Source organism: Vipera ursinii, assembly GCF_947247035.1.
Source record: "Vipera ursinii genome assembly, chromosome: 11".
Classification (NCBI taxonomy): domain Eukaryota; kingdom Metazoa; phylum Chordata; class Lepidosauria; order Squamata; family Viperidae; genus Vipera; species Vipera ursinii.
The window spans coordinates 13,701,993-13,716,026 of record NC_139524.1 but is presented as its reverse complement, the minus strand read 5'-3'; the positions used below and the strand labels follow the sequence as shown (position 1 = coordinate 13,716,026).

The 14,034-nt window shown below is 39.8% G+C and overlaps 1 protein-coding gene across 1 annotated transcript; it reads right to left on the bottom strand.

The window, feature by feature from the left end:
- Positions 1 to 136: 136 nt before the first annotated feature.
- Positions 137 to 7,385, bottom strand: LOC310645372 (nicotinamide riboside kinase 2-like). The gene is made up of 8 exons (XM_083371048.1): positions 7,144 to 7,385; positions 4,774 to 4,864; positions 3,699 to 3,744; positions 3,331 to 3,505; positions 2,020 to 2,091; positions 1,798 to 1,904; positions 1,212 to 1,303; positions 137 to 312 (listed from the first exon to the last, which is right to left on the bottom strand). Exons 1-8 carry the CDS (start codon positions 7,167 to 7,169, stop codon positions 307 to 309), a joined length of 615 nt encoding a protein of 204 aa, XP_083227174.1. The 5' UTR covers positions 7,170 to 7,385; the 3' UTR covers positions 137 to 306.
- Positions 7,386 to 14,034: the final 6,649 nt, after the last annotated feature.

Below are 14,034 nucleotides of genomic sequence, written 5' to 3'. Positions count from 1 at the left end.
TGGAGACCTCAAAAAACCCTCTTTTCCTGACGGCACCTGTCAAAGGGACCTACCCAGGTGAATAAAAAGATGCCTGTCCTGATAAAAAGCAGCTTTCTGAAGACTGCGTTAAGCAAAAAGCACAATTCCACAAAGAGACAGTTAAAAAAAGTAAGAGACGTGTTTTAATCAAGGCCAGATTTTAGACCCTTACAATCAGGATTTATACAAAATCAACTGTACCGTCAGCACACGCACGCACACACACACACATTAAAACACAGTTACCGAAGAAAATATCTTCTCGGGAGTCTCCCAGCTATTTGTTTAATGCTGTAGAAGGAAAAAAAAAAGTATGGGGAATGGCTGTTGCACATCTTTGTAAATACAGCAAAGCTTCTCCTCCTAGTCTCACAGACCCAAAAGTTCCACTGAAATCAACAGCAGTGTGTTCCAGCAGTTTAGGAATTCACGGTAAAGAGAAAATGATTTTATCAGAAGTGTAACTTCTAATGGCCCCTGAACAACCGGTTGGTAAACGAGGGTTACCTTTAACGTAACAATTCTATAATGCCTTTTTAAAAGGTGTGAAGTACAAACCAGAAAATCTATTTTCAAAATCCGAATAAGCCGCTGTACTGTGGAAATTCTGTAGAACCATCTCAAATTAGCTACAGTTTGATAAAACAAAAAACCAGAATATTTTTTAGTGGCTCCAGGTTTCAAATGAAACAAAAGCAGAGGGATCCTAAAGTGATTTTATAGAAAGAGCAGGGAAAGGCTGCTGTCACCCTCTGTCCAATTCTCCCCTCAGCCAGTTTGCAAGCACAACATACCCCATAAGCTAAAGTTTCCTGACCTACCACCCACGTCCCAGTATGGCACATTCCACCAGCTTCCCAGGCCATCCTTTCTGTGCCTCCTCTAGGATGCAACCACCAAAAATGCCAGTTAGCTCATTGTATACTTAATGAGCTATACAGTTTCATCAGTAGGCAGCAAGTGCAACTTATTCTGTCCCCCAATCCTTAGCACCTTCCCTATCTTCCTCAGTCCCTAACGTCCTCGATCTTTGCCAAATTCCATACCACTGTTTGGAACAACCACTTTTTTGAACTATGTCCAGAACAATTCAGGAATCGGTGCTAAAAAAACAAAAAAGTTGCTAGGATTTCTTTGCACATAATAATCTGCACGTGATTTGCTCCCAATCTTTTAAGTAAAATACATACCTCCATCTGAGTTAGTTCTTCTAAATTGTTCTGGATGTGATGGTAAACAATGTCAAAAAGTTCCTCCCTGGATTTTGTCCCATCCAAATGAACTGGAATATAAAGCGGCACCATTTGAAAATAACAATTTTGCTGGGATCAGTATTATTTTTCATTAGGTAATAATCAGAAATAAGAATTAGAAATTGGAAATAAGATATTTCAGCTTTTTCGCTTACAAATTTAGTAAATGATGGCTTATTCAAACTATCTTTTTTTTAAAAAAACATGGCTATTACAATCCAGACAACTAAGCAAAACTATTCTGACTTCCTGACCCAAGCAATCCCTCTCCCGTTCATTTTCAGTATATAGGTAGAGCTAAAAGGTAAATGATAATCAGAACTAACTATAAATTGTTGCAGTCTAACTAAAATAACATCTAAGTAACATCTAAGTAAAATTATTTTTTTTTGTAACAGTAACATATTTGCAAACAACCCTGGGAATGTTATTGAAAGACCTGCATTTTGAAACACAATTATCCAACTTAGTGACACAAGAAATTCAAATTCAAAAGGGGCTTCCAAAATCCAGTTGAACTTACCAACGTCAATGTTAACGCTTTCCATCACCTTCTTATGTTTGATGTACATGGGCCAGACGTGACCATCGAATAATCCAGGTGGATCTGGGATGGTGTAATTCCTTGAACTAGAGAAACAAAAAAAATCCATTTGCATTTGGGTTGTTAGGTAGATCTTTTAAAGCCATCCAGTCCTCCTAGATATCCACCTGTAAACTTTAGCTTCTCATATCATGGACTTACCTTCTCCTCCTCTTGCATTCTTCATAAGGAATAGAAAGAAAATACCGGACGTCAAAGATATCGATCAGGGGTCTGAAAAGAAGGAAAATTTCTCAGCTTTTGTTACGTAACAGAAACACAAGAGTGGGCAAAGTCCCATCTTGTGCACCATTCTATTTTTAACAATATCTGAAAGCTTCTGGGAAGCTCACCACCAGAAAATGAAGCCCTCCCCATTGACTTTAAAGGTAAAGGTAAAGGTACCCCGCACATGCGTGCTAGTCATTTCCAACTCTAGGGGCCGGTGCTCATCTCCGTTTCATAGCTGAAGAGCCAGCGCTTGTCCGAGGACGTCTCCGTGGTCATGTGGCCGGCATGACTAGACACCAAAGGCGCACGGAACGCTGTTACCTTCCCACCGTAGTGGTCCCTATTTTTCTACTTGCATTTTTACGTGCTTTCGAACTGCTAGGTTGGCAGAAGCTGGGACGAGTAACAGGCGCTCACTCTGCTACGTGGCACTCGGGATTCGACCCGCCAAACTGCCGACCTTCCGATCGACAAGCTCAGCGTCCTAACCCACTGAGCCACCGCGTCCCTTGACTTTAGTTCAGCTCAAACTATTTAAATATCTACGATAATTTTCTTACAAAACACTGAATGCTTTTTCTAAAAAAAAAACATTTTAACTCAGTGTCCAGTTCTGATGATCACAGCTGCACCTACACACCATGTGAAATCGCGATTAGTTGTTTTCACATTCTGGTTGGGGAATTCTGGGAATTGAAGTCCGCACATCCTAAAGTTGCCCGGTTTGAGAAACACTAGTCTTTCTAACTCTCCAAAGAATTTTGGAATATTTTAGGCTGCACTTATATTACTTCAGAGGTACATCATTTGCTTTTTTGTTTTGACTTCTTTATTCAGTAAGCTTCCAGGGATGTCCTACCTACCTTAACCTCTTCTTCCTGGTTTATGCCCTGTAATAAAATAGCTTATCAGCTATGGGTTAAACGCAACCAAAGAATCCCTCAAGAAAGCGCTCCTCCTTCATGCTTTTTTCTATATATAATCTGAGACCACTGGAACAAGTAAAATTTATCTAATCGCCACCTGCTCTCGTGTACAATCAAAACGGTTCGCACAATGCCTGTTGCATTATCTGTCAAAGACTTGCTAAGAATAAACAAGTGTCAGCAGGTACTTGATTAGATATAGAAAGCTGGGACAGTTCTCAGGATATTTGAAACTTTTATGCGCCAGCCAAAAGCGACCAAAGTACCAGAAGCCATAGAAAGTTCTATCAGAAGGTATTGCCTTGACTACAGTTACCTGTAAGTATAAAGCAAAAATCCTTCCACAATAAGAATATGAATGGTGTCGTCATTTTCCTCTATGATTCTGGTATCAAGTGTGTTAATGCCATGAGATCGCTCAAACTTAATTGGATTTTTCTTCCAGGCACTGATGGTATTCATCATTGCATCCATATCCAAAGCACTAATAACTAAGGCAAAAGAACAGAAATGTTAGCTCCGAAGGGAGAGACAAACAGTATAACGAGATATAAAATGCCCCGATCTCAGTTGGTGATCAAGCTTGCATTCTTATTCTTTCTTCTGTTCATTAAGTAGTTCTGTGATACAACTAAAGGGTTTTTTAAAATAATAAGTTACTGCATCGATATGAATAGGACTTACCATCGTACTGTTTAAATCCGTCTTCAACCTGTATTTCATCTTGGGGCTGAAACAGAATAAAAACTGTCTGTAGAGCTCGTCACAGATTTCCTAAGGCTAATTTTAAGAAGAGCAAGATAGATAAAACCGTGTTCAAACTGACTCCGTGGTAATTCAAAGCTCACATTAAGAGACAGTAGCTAGAATTTCAATAACTTTACATAATATCGAGTCACAAGGCAACGACAAATGAGTTTGTCCTTTATCTCATCACTAACAAATAGGTACCTATCCTACTTTCAAAACAGTAGTCATGCCAACTGTATATTAGGATCTTATCCAGTAACTACAGAAAAACCTTTTATATCCCAACCCTCCAGAAGTAAACCGATATACGACAAGATAAACACATTAAAGGGAACACCAATGCTTTAAGACTTAAAACATTAAACTCCATGGGAAAACAAAAGTCTGCAAACACATGGAATTCAGTGTAGTTGATATGATGGGAAAGGATTGGAGAAAAGTATGAAAAGATTGAAACAATCTGCAAGGATGGACAAAAACCTAGGCTGAAGATGTTCATTTAGAGGCAAATTACTGTAGAGCTTGCTATGCACTTAAAAAAGCATCCCAACATCCAAGGAGGGTTTAGTACAAAGTGAGCAAAATAAAGGGGTTTCTTAATGTGCCATCTGCCATTTTTTCTGCTGTCTTTTCTTCTAAGCTAAGTGTAAGCAAACCAGTATGCACTTGAAAGGAGCAAGCAATCAGAATCCTTAGTCTCCTGCTGTTAAAACTGAATGTACTGCTTCTGTATCTATTTATTCAGTAGACACTCCAAAAGGTGCAGGAACAATTCTGCCCATGTGATTCCATTCCTCAGCTGTCTGTTGCAAACGTCATAGCAGTTCCCAGTTGTATTGACACCATCACAAAGTATAAGCTCACGTGTTAACATACTTCCAAAGGTACCCTTTATCCACTAGACTATTCTAGCCAGGGAGAGGAAATTACATAACGGCTTTTGGATGCCTGACAAAGCAAAAGCAAAACCAATCGGGAGGAAAAGCAAAAGCAAATTTTCCCAACCCACCTTAAAGAAGTCATCTTGATGGACCACACTGCAGTTGGGCAGCGACTGTCTGAGTTTGTTAGTCAAAGTGGTCTTCCCGCCATTAGTGATCCTATAACGGGAATTTCACACAATGGGTATCAACAAATGCAGCGAATCAAAACTTCTGCAGATAACAGAAACTCCTGTCAGGGTAGAGAATTTTGAAGACGGATGGAAGTGAGAGGGACTGGACCATCCAGCTTCCAGGACTGAAGGCAGACCAGAAACGACTTTCCCCCATTCCTAATTCACACCCACACTGGCTCTCATACCACCTCTCCAATGCTTTTCCTCGGGCAGGAAAATGTCTATGGAGATTCTCAGTCATCCAGGTCACGGTTTGTCTCTCAAAGTTGCTTTTTCAACAGGCCACACTGGACTTTCCGGGTTTTTTTTTCCTTTGAAGACGTTTTGCTTTCTCATCCAAGAAGCTTCTTCAGCCCCACCATCCAGTCGGATCTGAAGAAGCTTCTCGGATGAGAAGCAAACCGTATTCAAAGAAAAACAAAACAAAACTAAGGAAGTCCAGTTGCCTCTTAAAAAAAAAAAGGCACTTTTGAGACCCGGGGAGGAAAATTGAAATAAACGAAAGGATAATTGTGGCTGCGCACCTCGCTTTCTTCCAAAAAAAAAAAAAAAAAAAGCCAACCCACCAGCCACTCAAAAGTCTCAAAATTAAACAAGATGCGGCCGCGCCCTCTGCCCATGGACTGCGTTAAGTCATAAGATCATCCCTGGAAAAGGGGGAAGTGGGAAACCCCCCCCCCGCCCTCTTGAGAGTTAGAATAGAATAGAGCTGGAAGGGACCTCGGAGGTCTTCTAGTCCAGCCCCCTGCTCAAGCAGGAGAACCTATAACCATCTCAGACAAGGGACTGTCCAGCCTCTTCCTAAAAACCTCCAGTGATGGAGCGCCCACCAATATAGACGACATACAAGTCTTAATAAATAAATAAATAAAGATAGATAGATAAATGGCGGCGGGAGAGGACCACCCAAGGTACCCAGGAATATCACGGCCTCTTCCTAAAAACCTCCAGTGATGGAGCGCCCACCAATATAGACGACATACAAGTCTCATTAAATAAATAAATAAATAAATAAATAAATAAATAAAGATAGATAGATAGATAGAGGCGGGAGAGGACCACCCAAGGTACCCAGGAATATCACGGCCTCTTCCTAAAAACCTCCAGTGATGGAGCGCCCACCAATATAGATGACATACAAGTCCCATTAAATAAATAAATAAATAAATAAATAAATAAATAAATAAATAAAGATAGATAGATAGATAGCGGCGGGAGAGGACCACCCAAGGTACCCAGGAATATCACGGCCTCTTCCTGAAAACCTCCAGTGATGGAGCGCCCACCAATATAGATGACATACAAGTCCCATTAAATAAATAAATAAATAAATAAATAAATAAATAAATAAATAAATAAATAAATAAATAAATAAAGATAGATAGATAGATAGATAGCGGCGGGAGAGGACCACCCAAGGTACCCAGGAATATCACGGCCTCTTCCTAAAAACCTCCAGTGATGGAGCGCCCACCAATATAGATGACATACAAGTCCCATTAAATAAATAAATAAATAAATAAATAAATAAATAAATAAATAAAGATAGATAGATAGATAGCGGCGGGAGAGGACCACCCAAGGTACCCAGGAATATCACGGCCTCTTCCTAAAAACCTCCAGTGATGGAGCGCCCACCAATATAGATGACATACAAGTCCCATTAAATAAATAAATAAATAAATAAATAAATAAATAAATAAATAAATAAATAAAGATAGATAGATAGATAGCGGCGGGAGAGGACCACCCAAGGTACCCAGGAATATCACGGCCTCTTCCTAAAAACCTCCAGTGATGGAGCGCCCACCAATATAGATGACATACAAGTCCCATTAAATAAATAAATAAATAAATAAATAAATAAATAAATAAATAAATAAATAAATAAAGATAGATAGATAGATAGATAGCGGCGGGAGAGGACCACCCAAGGTACCCAGGAATATCACGGCCTCTTCCTAAAAACCTCCAGTGATGGAGCGCCCACCAATATAGACGACATACAAGTCTCATTAAATAAATAAATAAATATAGATAGATAGATAGATAGCGGCGGGAGAGGACCACCCAAGGCACCCAGGAATATCACGGCACCTGCCCGGAAAAGCAGCAGCTGCGGCAACAGCTGCAGCGCAGAATGGGGGCCTGGCACGTGCAGGACCGAGGATCACCACCTCCCCACTGCGCAGGCGCCGGAGCACCCCGCGCCCAAGCCCCCCCCTCCCCTTCCTCCCTCCCTCTCTTCGTCCTTCCTCTCACCCGCCGATGCCGATGATGACTTTCATGGTGCCGCGAGCGCGCTGGCCTCACGGAGAGCCCGGAAATGGAAGAGGAGGAGGAGGAGGAGGAAAAAAAAACGGGAGGGAAAGAAAGAGCCACCAGCGTCAACTGCCGAGGGGAGCCATCGCGGCGGAGACAAGGGCGACAACGGAGGGAAGCCGACCGCGCTCCCGCCGAGCCCTGAGACGAAAGAAGGCGCCGCAAACGCCGCGCGGTTCTTTTTCCCCCACCACACCCATCGCCCGCCCTCGAGCGCGCTCATTGGCGAAGGGTGCCGCCAATCGACGGCCTCAAAGCGCCGGCTTTTTTTTTTCTTTCCTTCCGCGCCTCCCTTCTCCCCCCACCCAAGCCTTGGCATCCAATAAAGGACTGGAAACGAGGGCAGGCTCTCTCCGATTGGTCGCTTTAGTTGTTGGCCCGGCCTCTCGGCGTGTGGCGATTCCGCGCCTCAGCAGTTGCATTCTGAGGCGGGTGGGAGCCGGGTGGCGTTGCTTGCTCCTTTTTTAAATACGAATTTTGAGGGAATTTTCTACAAAAAGTATACAAAAACCCAACCCTGAGGACCCAGATTGTTGGGGGCAATTAAGCTGACTTTGTAATAATGCCGCTTGGGGGTGTGTATGAAAGCCTTAATAAGCAGGCATATACATAGAATGAAGGCTACTGCTAAGCTTGTAAGCCGCCCTGAGTCTTCTGAGATGGGTGGGATATAAATGGAATTAAAATAAATAAATTAGATATCGCCCCTTTGGAAAACGTGATTACATATTTCTTTGAGGGGAAAAACGGCTAGTTTCGTGTATCAAGTTCATCCATAGAACATGGTATTGCTGGCCCCATTTCCACAATTGATTACATATAAAACAGCTAACTGCAGATATTTCATATGAAGAAACAAATTTTGGCCTAATGTAGGAATGCTAGATCTGGGCTGCTATACTTTGAGCAGCCACTAGGTGGCAGCAAAGATACAGGAATTTTTAATGCTTTGCTGCCATCTAGTGGATTCAGGTGTTCAGCAGGTCTTTGGGAAATAATGACATAATTTGGCCAGGATTATCTGTAATTGCTTCTTTTATTTATTTATTTATTAAATTTTTATACCGCCCTTCTCCTGAAGGACTCAGGGTGGTGTACAGGGCAATAAATATCAAAATGTAAATACACAAGTTAAAAAAGAGATTAAAAAGAATTAAATAATTATGCCCAAGAATACGAGTTCTTGAATCTTCATCGTGGTTTTACGTGTCTTAATGTTTGATTTTTACAAGCATCAGCATCTTCTCCAATTAGTCTTGTGTTTGCATTATGTGTCCAAAATACTAGCTTCAGCATTGTTTCTTGTGCTTCCTGTGGACAGTCTGGTGTTACTTAAGCAGTTTAGTATCTATCCATGAACCAAAGGTTGGTGTGCAAAAATAAGCACACAAAAGTTTATCAAGTCAGATTGACTTCTAGATTTGTTCTGTGTCTTCTTTAGAACTATATAATACTTGTTAAACTGTATTTATTTGTAAATTACAAATGTGATTTTGAATAAACATGAACCAAAAGATGATATCCAAATTCAAGGTTAGGAATGAGTCTTGAAGGGAAAATAATCAGCTGTGAAAATGGCTCCACCCAGAGAGCAGTTGTGTTAAAAGGAAGATGTAAGAGTGGTAATTGGATAATTTGGGGCTTGTATAAGAGCAGAGATTGCTTAGTAGTCTTTGTTTTAAGAAAGTTAAAGTTTAGAGAAGTATTGTGGTTGTGAGTTCTTAATCTCCCATTGTGTGTGTTGTAATACATGTTATTGTATTATATAAAATAGAGTTAGTAACAGGCTGTGGATATAAAATGTAGATGTGTCTTTGGGGTTAATACCGGTAGTACAAAATCAGATTCTGAAAAAAGTTATGTTTTTATGTTATGTTTAACTGTTACAACTGTGGCTTAGTATAATTTGGTTGAAAAGACTTGTATTCTTGTTTTGAAATAATTAGATACTAGAATCAGGTTTGAACCTTTATCCAAGATTGTTATACAATGAGATGTCAGGATAAGAGAATTTATATCTGTTTTGAATAACTATGCAAAGAATAGTTTATTTAATAGAATATTCTAAGTTACTATGAAACATGAGCACCTTTATAGTACTCTGAGGTATAGTTTGCTTTATTGTATTTGAATAAGTTATAAAGCTACTTCATCTGCTTAACCATAATTCATTGTTTATCTACAAAGGTTGGTTTTATGAGTAGTCAAAGCCACAAACTATATATTGCATGAACTAGTATAGTCACTAGCTTTGGTAAGAATCTGTAGAAGTGACCTATTTTTGCTAAATTTAGTAGCTGGTATATGGCGATTAAGACTACAATAATGACATTTAAAAATATTCAAGTTTTGCTTTGTGTCCTCAGAAAGCTAGTTGTATCTAATGTCTTTTCTCCTACTTTCATACAGCTATATATAGTTGATACTGATATAGATTTTTTTACATGTGGCATGTGAATACTGCAGCTGTTGTAGCTGTATTTTTCTTTCATTTGTTCAGGCACACAGGTAGGAAAAAAATTAAAGGACATAGGCAAAATCAAGTATGATGGGTTTTTTGTATAGGTCAGTGGGATAAGAAACAACAAGGTTCAACCATTCTAAAGTCTATTAAAATAACTTATTGCAAAAAATATCAATAGCATGTTTGTAACTATGGCAATTGCCTTAATTTTTAATTCTAGAAGCTATTACCGTGTGCCATAATGACAGAGTTCCTGGTTTGTTTTAGCTGTTGCATTGGAGATCAGCCTCAAACAGTGAGTTGCTTTATTTAAAAATGCATATGCTGTATTTCAGAGAGCAATCCTAGGCGGCATACTCAAACCATCATATAGAACACAGGTTTTAAAAAATGCAATTTAATTTTTAAATATATTAAAACAGCTAGAAGACTGACCAGTTAAGTTCCAGCCATTTTATATCAATATTAAATTCAAGACCTATTTTATGGCAGACTGTAATACAAAACTTGGATATAGAGAAAAAACAAACTATTGAATAGGAAATCTGAAGTAAAATTCTATTATAAAAATCAAAGATTTGGTATATTTCCCTCCCTACTCAGATATCACTGGTTTTTATGGTAATTGTTATGAGGAACCTAAAATATTTGTTTCTCTGTTCTCTTTAAGAAGAGACTAGACAGAAGAATGATAGGAGAACCAAAGAACTTTGTTCATATCGCTCATTTTGGAGCAGAAGAGATGGCCAGTAACCGCCCATCAGTAAGTATGTGGGGGAGAGAAGCAACAAAGTGTTACATTTGGTTTCTTTATCAATGTTTAGATATGACTATCGAGATATAGTAAACCTATGAAATGTAAGTTACTTTATTGCAGCTTCAGCATAATATGTATATCCAAAAGTAGTTTGGAACTACATTAAAAATACTGAATATATGAGAGTAGAATAAGTGACCGATATAGGGGGTAAGGGGGACCCATTACTAATTACAAAAACATTCTGAAATATTTTTAAAGTGCAAAATATACTATATAATGTTAGTAGCACTAATTAACCTTTTATAATCTTATGCTTTTTGCAGGTTGGGCATATTCAAGAACGAATGAATTCCAAAGGAGGCTACAGCAACAATTCTATGAGTACGCAGATTTAGAAGGTGTTCATATTAGGTGTCCAAGTAATTAACCAATTTCCTCAGATAGAAAATTGTATATTTAAGTTTATTAATTATTTGCATACTGCTTGTTAACTGCTAAAATAACCTCATTATTCTGTGACAGTCTGTACATACTGGGGATCCAATTACAAAACTATAAAGCTGTGTTAATGGTTAGCAACATGTTTGAAATCTGTGCTAAATATAGTATTTAAAGTACTACATTTAGCTACAGGTTTAATTAATGGCTCTTTCCCATCTATAAATCTTGGGGTTTTAAATTCTGTGAGGATGATGAAGAAATAATACTCTATTCAGTTCTAAAACTAACACCTACAGAGAATTCTGTCTTGGGAAAATGATCTTCAGTCTGACCGTGGGCATAGATTATTTAACCTGGTGTAATTTTTCTAAAAAAAATGCTTGAGAAGACATTTAAGTACTTTAGAGCTTATTTTGAATTTCAGATTAAATAGCCCTTTGCTGACTCAACAAAATGAGAATAAAAGGTTTGTTTTGTTTGGCTAATATATTTCTTCAGCTATGAGTGGGAGCCCATACTATGCCTTAAGCTCTACTTTGTTGTGACAAAAACTAAATATTTGAAAGAGGTTTTGCATCACAGCCATGCTAGATGCTAAAAAGCTTTGTGAATGTGTTGTCAGATAAAAGGATTGGGTAAAGAATAATAATGTAAAAATTGACAATACTTTATTATTGATGAGCTTTTGAAGTAGGACTGTGAGATAGGATTCTTGCTACTACTGGGAACTGCAGAATATGTAAGGTGTGTGATGAAAGTCTTTTAACAGTGGTGGCTTCTGTTCTAAAATTCAAGACTTGTTATACACAGTGTTGCTTAGCTGTATTTTCTACCATTGGAAGATGGGTGCACACTCTGAATTTACTGAGTTTTGACCCAAATGAATCCAGACACATTTGCCTGAGTCAAATTCAGTTTTCTTGTGCTATTACCGTAATTCTTGCCTGAAACTGCAGTCTAGTATCTGAACTATAATTTAAATAGTGATCAAATTTTAGTTCACGAAACAAAAGGTATTTGTAGAGCAGAACTGAAGCATTCTACTGATGCACCCAAATGTGTATCTAATCTATCTCAAGTCCATTTCAGCTGCATGAGGTGAAACGGAGGGCTGAACTCCTAGATTTAATGGACCTTCTATTATTGGAAAATAAATTTGCTTTAAATAGTTGGTTGTCATTAATTTTACTGTGAAAACCAAACAAGTGCTTCAAATTTTAAAATAGGCATTTTTAACAACTGACCTGTCTACAGTTTTAAGTAACTCGCTCTTACTAAAATGTTTGTGTGTTTGTGTGAATATTATTCAGGATAGCATGTCTTCTGCAGAAGGCTTCTATACTCTTGTGAAAACAGATCAAGTATTTGACAGTTTTATGATGTTCGTCCTTGTTCTTGACTATTAATATGTCAAACTATTGAGTGCAAAAGTCTTAAGGTTTGCATTACAGACTGGAAGGTGCTGTAGCAGTCCGTGTAATACATATGGAATTAAATAATATAGATCAGGTACTGGAGATGAATTAAACACTTTTGAAAACCCAGTTTTGCCTTGAATTTTAAGGTTGCTTTAAAATGAGGCGCAATGCAAGTGTGTTATTTGCCAACTATCTCAATATTGTTTCTTATAAAGGATTCAATGTTATCGACTGAATTGCATAACAAGCCTGAAATTGGCAGAGTGCTCTTCTTAGGGGAGAAAATAGGACAACACGATAGCATGGCGAATACTACAAGGCGAGAGCCAATTAGGTTTTATTAGAATATGCCCAAAGGGGTAACTTTCCTAGAAACATTGCCCAAAAAAAGAAATTAAGCACATGCTATTTAAGCAGTTCAAGAGTTGCTCTGTTGTGGCTTGATCATTTGACCTGCACTTGTTATAGTGCTTTCCAGCTATCACAAGTTCCACTGATTCCACTTGTGTCTGAATGTTATCTAACATCTCTGAATGGCTGCCTTAAATGTCATAATTTAGTCCACCTTTCGGGAGCAGGCTAGTCATGTGCTCACTTCCTACAGCTGACAATTTCTCTCCTACCAAAAATAAATCAGCGTGAGGCTCCTCCCTTGTAGCAGCCGGGGCTTTTTTGGGCAGTGAGTCAGGTCTTGCACAAAAGGAGAGCTGTTGTCATTGCCCGTAAGAGCAGGCAGTGAATTCAACAACCTCCCTAAAACAGTGGGCAGCCAAGCCAGCTCTTCATGGTTCAGAGGGCAGAGATTTTAATTGCAGCCACAGTCCGGCTTTGCTTGGGGAAAGGCCAGTGAAAGCACCTCTGTAGGGAGAATTAATACCGTTATCTTAGACCGGGAATGTCTAGTAACAATTTTGGGGAGCTTAAGCGAAGATCTTCCTCAAGTGGTTCTGAGACAGCATTGTACAGGCAGTCCTCAACTTACAAGAGTTCATTTAGTGACCGTTCAAAGTTACAACGGCACTGAAAAAAAGGGACTTCTGACCATTTTTTCACACTTATGACCGTTGCAGCATCCCCGTGGTCACGTGATTTACATTCGGATGCTTGACAACCGGTTCATATTTATGACGCTCACAGCGTCCCAGGACACTTTTGTGACTTTAGGACAAGCAAAGTCCACGAAGAAGCCAGACTCGCGTAATAACCGTGTTACTGCAGTGATTCCCTTAACCAACGTGGCAAGACGAGTCGTATAACGGGGCAAAACTCACTTAACAAATGTCTCGCTTAGCAACATAAATGTTGGGCTCCATTATGGTTGTAAATTGAGGACTGCCTGCAGTGTAGCATCCCTTTAGGATCACACACACACACACACACACACACACACACACACACCAGATCTGACCTAAGGTACCATTAACCTGGCGGTGGATCCTTAGCAGGTTTCCTGCCCTACATGAGATTTGATTGCTTGCTTGCTTGGCTTTCTGCTGGTGCTCAGGACCGTCGCTCGGGGTGGGCAGGAAGCCCCCGGGAACCGGTGCGGGGCGTTTGGCCCGGGAGAAGCGCTCGCTCCCGCGGCTTCCTCCTCCTCCTCCTCCTCTTCCCCTCCTCCGGGCCGGCTTTTTCCGCCGGCGTCTGTGCCGCCTCTGCCCCGGAGGAAAGCCCGCCCAGAAGAGGAGGCGAAGTCCTGGCCGCGCCGAAAGCCGCCCCGGAAAGGAGACGCGCTCGGCGGCGGAGAAAGC